Source organism: Heliangelus exortis, chromosome 14, assembly GCF_036169615.1.
Source record: "Heliangelus exortis chromosome 14, bHelExo1.hap1, whole genome shotgun sequence".
In the NCBI taxonomy this organism is placed as follows: Eukaryota; Metazoa; Chordata; class Aves; order Apodiformes; family Trochilidae; genus Heliangelus; species Heliangelus exortis.
Window position 1 is genome coordinate 1,316,215 of NC_092435.1, and position 6,005 is coordinate 1,322,219.

At 52.5% G+C, this 6,005-nt stretch overlaps 1 protein-coding gene across 1 annotated transcript; it reads right to left on the reverse strand.

Moving 5' to 3' along the window:
• Positions 1-485: 485 nt before the first annotated feature.
• Positions 486-4,071, reverse strand: CYSLTR1 (cysteinyl leukotriene receptor 1). Its single transcript, XM_071757648.1, has 2 exons — positions 4,038-4,071; positions 486-1,659 (listed from the first exon to the last, which is right to left on the reverse strand). The coding sequence occupies exon 2, from the start codon at positions 1,611-1,613 to the stop codon at positions 576-578; it is 1,038 nt and encodes a 345-aa protein (XP_071613749.1). The 5' UTR covers positions 1,614-1,659; positions 4,038-4,071; the 3' UTR covers positions 486-575.
• Between the last annotated feature and the right edge of the window lie 1,934 nt (positions 4,072-6,005).

Here is a 6,005-nt window from a genome sequence, read left to right on the forward strand (position 1 = left end):
GAGTTTATCAGCAGGCTGACAGCTTGCTGGGGCTGGCAGTGGCTCTGTGTGTGTGTGTGTGTGTGTGTGTGTGTGTGTCCGTGTGTCCGTGTGTGTCCGTCCAAGCAGTGCTCCTGGGGAAGGAGCTGGCTGTCCCCGTGGTGGCTCTGCAGGAATCAGGGACCACCCATTGTTATTCATAGAATCACAGAATTGGCTGGGTTGGAAGGGACCTCAGAGCTCATCAAGTCCAACCCTTGCTCCACTCCCCCCGTGGTTCCCAGCCCATGGCACTGAGTGCCACATCCAGGCTCTTTTGAAATATCTCCAGGGATGGAGAATCCACCCCTTCCCTGGGCAGCCCATTCCAATGGCTGAGCACCCTCTCCAGAAAGAAATTCTTTCTAATATCTAACCTAAACTTCCCCTGGCACAACTTAAGACCATGCCCTCCTGTCTTGTTGAAAGTCTTCTGGGGAAAGAGACCAATTATTACAGAGTGAAGGGTGCAGAAGCTTCCCAGCCTCCATCACATCCATGGAAGGGTTCTGAGATCTTCCTTGCCCATTGGAGATCTTAGGGGAAGGCTCAGGTCTTTATGAAGAGGCCACAGCTGCCTTGCCACTCTCCCTGTGGTTTTCTCCAGAGGGTTCCTCCTCTTTCTCTTTTATGGAGAACTTTTTCCTGAAGGCTTGGGTCAAGCTGGAGGAAGAAGCCTTCCTAAAAGTTGTCAGCCTCTTCCGAAAGTTGCCCCCCGAGAAGAAGTAGAGCAGGGGGTCGAAGCAGCAGTTGGAAGCTGCCAAGGGGAGGGTCACCACGACGGATTTCTGGAGGAAGATGGCATCCTCACAGCTGGAACTCTGCAGCCACAGCACCCGGAGGTGACCCGTGCGCAGGACGTGGTAGGGGGTGAAGCTGACCAGGAAGGTGAGGGTCACGATGATGATCATCCAGACAGCCTTCTTACGGTTGGCCTGGTTCTTCTTCAGGGAATTTTTCAGCAAGGTCCTGGTGATCATGGCGTAGCAGATGGTTATGATGATAAAGGGGAAAACGAAGCCCAGGAAAAGGGCGATAAAATCCAGGGTGACCACCAGGTTTGTCTTCCGAGAGTCTTCTGGGGGCTCGAAGCACTTGGTCTTGTTGCCGTGTTGGTAGGTCCCGTTCTGCAGGAAGGGAGCACTTGTCAGGGTGACAAAAACCCAGATGCCGGCGCAGACAAATTTAGCCTTCCTCCCCGTCACCAAGGTGATGCTCTGCACCGGGAAAACGATGGCCACGCAGCGGAAGAAGCTCATGGCAGTCATGAAAAAAATGCTGCAGTAGAGGTTGACGTACAAGGCGTAGGAAGCGACCCTGCAGAGGAAGTCCCCGAAGAACCAGTTCCCTTTGTGGACATAGTAGGTGACACGCAGGGGCAGGGTGCAGACACAGAGGAAGTCGGAGAGGGCCAGGTTGAGCACGTACACCTGGAAGGCTGTTTTCTGCCTGTAGGTCCTGATGAGGACGTAGAGCACGAAGGCGTTGCCGAGGAAGCCCAGGATGCTGATCATGGAGTAGAGGGTGGAGTAGACGCGGTCTCGGAAGTCATCGATGGAGTGGAGGCAGGAGAGGTTGTGGGGTGGCACCGGCATGGTGCCTGCCTGGGGCTCTGCTCCCACCTCCTGGGCAATGTCAGGCCTGAGGGGCAAAATTAAACGGGGTGGTTAAATGGGAAGAGGGACTCTCACCTTCCCCTGGGAAGGGATCATAGAATCCTAGAATGGGCTGGGTTGGAAGGGACCTCAGAGCTCATCAAGTCCAACCCTTGCTCCACTCCCCCCATGGTTCCCAGCCCATGGCACTGAGTGCCACATCCAGGCTCTTTTGAAATATCTCCAGGGATGGAGAATCCACCCCTTCCCTGGGCAGCCCATTCCAATGGCTGAGCACCCTCTCCAGAAAGAAATTCTTTCTAATGTCCAACCTAAACCTCCCCTGGCACAACTTGAGACCTCTTGTGCCCTCTTGTCTTGCTGAGAGTTGCCTGGGAAAAGAGCCCAACCCCCCCCTGGCTCCAACCTCCTTTCAGGGAGTTGTAGAGAGTGATGAGGTCTCCCCTGAGCCTCCTCTGCTCCAGGCTGAACAGGATGTGGATCCGCATGGATCCAGGGTGTTCTAACTCCAGGCACCTTTCTAAACCTGGTACCAGCTCCTGGGGATGGGAAGACCCAGGGCTCTGCAAGGTCCATCCAGCTGGAGGGACACCAAGCCCTGGGAGATGCTGGGGACCTGACCTCCAGCCCTGGCATCCCCCCTGGCCTGGGGTCCTCACTTCAAGGTGTGGAAAGAGCAACGCTGCAATAATGATGTAAAATCTCCACAAAATAAAGTTTGGGGCAAAACGGGGCTGATTTTAACCCGTTGCTTGGGAGTGGCAGGTGGTGCCACCAGCCCTGGAGAAAATCCCCATTCCTCCTTTTTATCTTCAAGCCAAGCTGACCCAGGTGATGCAGGACTTAGTGCTGTTACTTTCAGTGCTGGGTTGGTGCCTGACAAACAAGATCTGCCCAGGAAAACCCCCCTGAGCCCCACCAAGACCAGGGGCTCCACTCCCTGCTGAAAGTTCCCACAGATAAGATCTCAGTTCTCACCACAGCAGTGCCCATCAGATCTTTCAAAGCAACACAAACAAGATGTTTGAGATGAAGAGGCTGCAATGAGCTCTTGTGGCTTTTTATTCTTTTTTTTTAATCATCAGTTACAAGAAGAAAGGAAAATGGGGCAGCCCAGGGTGTGTGGCCAAACCAGGGGACAAACAAAGCAAGAGATGCTGAGCCTCAAAGCAGGGAGGGAATGCTTGGGGAGGGGAAGAAGCTGCAGATGGAGAAATGCAGAGGAGATGGGCAGAACCCAGAGCCCCCAGCAGCACATTTTGGGTCAGGTTTCCTTTTGGGGAGTTCACCAGCAGCAGACACCATCACCTCCTCCCTGCCACTGCTATTCCAGGAGAGGCTGGGAAATGTCCCACCCCTCATTTACTCAGCTAAAACTTCCTTCTCTAATCTCTAAGTTGTGCACACTCCTTAAGTGGACACTGAGCTGGGTTATTATCAGCTTTTTGTCTCGTTTGGACACTGCATTTTGGGCTTTCAGCTGCTGTTCTCAAAGTCACGAGCAGAATATTATTAGCAAATAAATAAATTATCAATAGCAAATATTATCATTAGCAAATAAAGATATTATCACGTGTAAATAAACACATTATTAGCCAATATATTACTATTGGCAAAAATATTACCATTGGCAAAAATTATTACTAGCAAAAACATATATTACTAGCAAAGAACCATATTATTATTAGCAAATACATACATTATTATTATGGCCATGCAAGGTATTTAGGAGACAGCTGCTCCCTGGGATCTCTCATCTTTCTACAGATGGATTTCAGAGTCTTTTTTAACCCAAAGGAACAACGCTGATTAATTGCCACCGCGATGCAATTCATCCCCACCTGGGAGCAGAGCTGTAAAAACCCAGCTGAGGCTTTAGCCCAGGTTTGCAGCAGGAGCTGAAAGCAAACATCCCTCCTGTCGGGATTTCTCTGCCCAGGGGTGGCTCACGGGGCTCTTTATTGACACCTTGGGGAATCCAGGTGGTGAGGAATGTAAGGATGGAAGAGGCAGCAAAAAAAGGAGCCTGAGAAACGGATCCGAAATCAAACCAACCCCTTATTTAGTCTCCAAACCTCCAGAGTTGGCTGTAGGGAAACCACGGTCCAATTCACCCCATAACCCTCCAGTTCACCCCAAAACCCTCCAGTTCACCCCATAACCCTCCAATTCACCCCATAACCCTCCAGTTCACCCCATAATCCTCCAATTCACCCCATAACCCTCCAGTTCACCCCAAAACCCTCCAGTTCACCCCATAACCCTCCAGTTCACCCCATAACCCTTCAGTTCACCCCACAATCCCCCCAAAAAAGCCATTGGGGCTCAGTGTGGAGGCAAAGCAGCGCTGCCCCCATTGGGGATCCCCAGCCCAACCTCCAACCCCCCCAATTTGGGACTTACCAGAACCGAGCCGGGCTCAGAGCTCTGCTCCGGACCTCTCTCCATCACTTTTAAACCAGGAGCAGCCCCGACCGCCCCGGGGATGGGCTGGACCCGCCCCTGGCCTCGCCCCCCTCCCCTCTCTGCCTTAGCGACCGAATTTCATGGAATTTTGTTGCTCTGCTGGAGGAAGATCTTCATTCCTCGCAGCAAATCAGTGCCTGAAAAATCCCTGGCCACAGGCTGAGGAGCTTCCCAGCACTTTGACTGAATTAAAGGAAAAAAAACAAACAAAAAACAAACCCAGCAATGGGCTCTGTGCCGAGTTCTGGTGGCACTGGACCAGTATTATACCTCATTTATTTATTATTTTAATTTTTTTTTCTGTTTCCTTTCCTTGTCTTTCAAGAACAGGAAGATTTCCAGTTGCAAGGTCAGACCAAGGTTGCTGTGGGATGGATGAGGCTCCAGGTGTGCTGAGAGCAGAGCCAGAGCTTTGGTGTGGGGAGGGAGGGTTTCCTCCCCAGGCTGCCAAGAGGAGGTCCAGCTGCAGGTCTGGGGCAAGGAGGACAAGAAACACCAGTGACAGTGTCACCTGCAGAGAACAGGGCTGTGGGGATGCCCAAGGTGGGTGATGGAGATCTGGCCCCAGCCTGAAACCTCTGTAGGTGTGACCCCTGCTGAAGGGAAATTCAGCACCCAGGCACGGCCCTTCCTTTGAGGGGGTGAAATCAGGCTCAGGAGGAAAGGAAAGGGTTGGGGGGAAGGAGGAATGGAACACAGAAAAGTTTTGGTGTGGGTTACTGGGAGCACATCCAGCAGGAATGGGGAACGCTCCCATTGCAGAGGGGTGGGAAAGCTGCAGGGAAAAGGAAGGTCTGGAGATGTCACCCAAGTGTCAGAGGAGATAAAAGAGCCCTTGGAATGCAGCAGTTTCCATGCCTGCTGCCCAGCAGCCCCACAGTCATTGTGAAAGGAACAGGAGCTGCTCAGGGTGGCTGAGTCAGGGAGTTTGGGTGGCAGAAAACCAGCCCAGAGAACTGATGGTATCAAAGACCCAAGCCTGGGTTTGGGGCCCTCCCCCCTTCCTCCTCAAGCTCACAAGTGTGAGGCCTTATTTGGGAAAGTAATTTCTGCTTCTTGCCAGGGCCAGGCAATCCCTTTGCTGCTCCACCCTTGCTATAGCAGTTCCTGGGAGGGTCCCCACCAGCAAGACCAGGGTCCCATCCCTTATTGTCACCCAGACCCCAAAAGATGGGTCCCCATTTGTCCCAGGACCTGGCACAGAGACAGCATCACAGTCCCAGCACTGTCCCTGCCTTCCACCTGATTTTCAGGGACCAATGTCAGTATTCAGGGGCCATAGGAGGCCAACAAAGGTCCCCATTTCCCTGGTTTCTCTGGGAGAAGAACGGAGCTGGGGAACTTTCTGTAAGGAAAAACTCAGCCCTTGTCACTGTCCCAGCTCATGGGGGTGTTTATCCTGCTGCAAACACAAGGGTTGTAACTGGCTGCTGTGGAAAAGAGGACTGAGAGCAGATGCAGAGCTGGGTGAGACAACAGGACATCTTCAGCACTGTCTCCAGCTGGCAATTTTTGGAATAAATCCCTTTCTTTTGGAAGAAATCACTGATACTTAAATGAAATAAATTCCTACCAGCAACGACTGCAAGGGCAACACTGAGCTGGGAAATGCCAGGAGACACCAGCCAGGAACAACCCAGTCTCTGTTTCCAAGAAGGAGACAAAGTTCCTGTGGTTTCCACTCCAAACCAGGAGGTGAGGTTTGGGGCTGCCCCTGGTGAGAGCCCCCACCCCAGGGGTGCAGCCCTGGCTCTGAGCACCCAACCTGCTTCATCCACTGCCCCTCCTGACCCACGTCTGGCTTTGCTGGGGTCTTTGGGACAGGGAGCAATAATTCCAGTGTCTTCTGCCAGGGAAAGTTTCTGGAAGTGGGGTTTTGAGGGATCCTTTAACCTGCTCCCATCC

What these genes read in the sequence shown, in the direction of transcription:
- CYSLTR1 (XM_071757648.1), bottom strand. Translation starts at nt 1,613, where the DNA reads ATGCCGGTGCCACCCCACAACCTCTCCTGCCTCCACTCCATCGATGAC.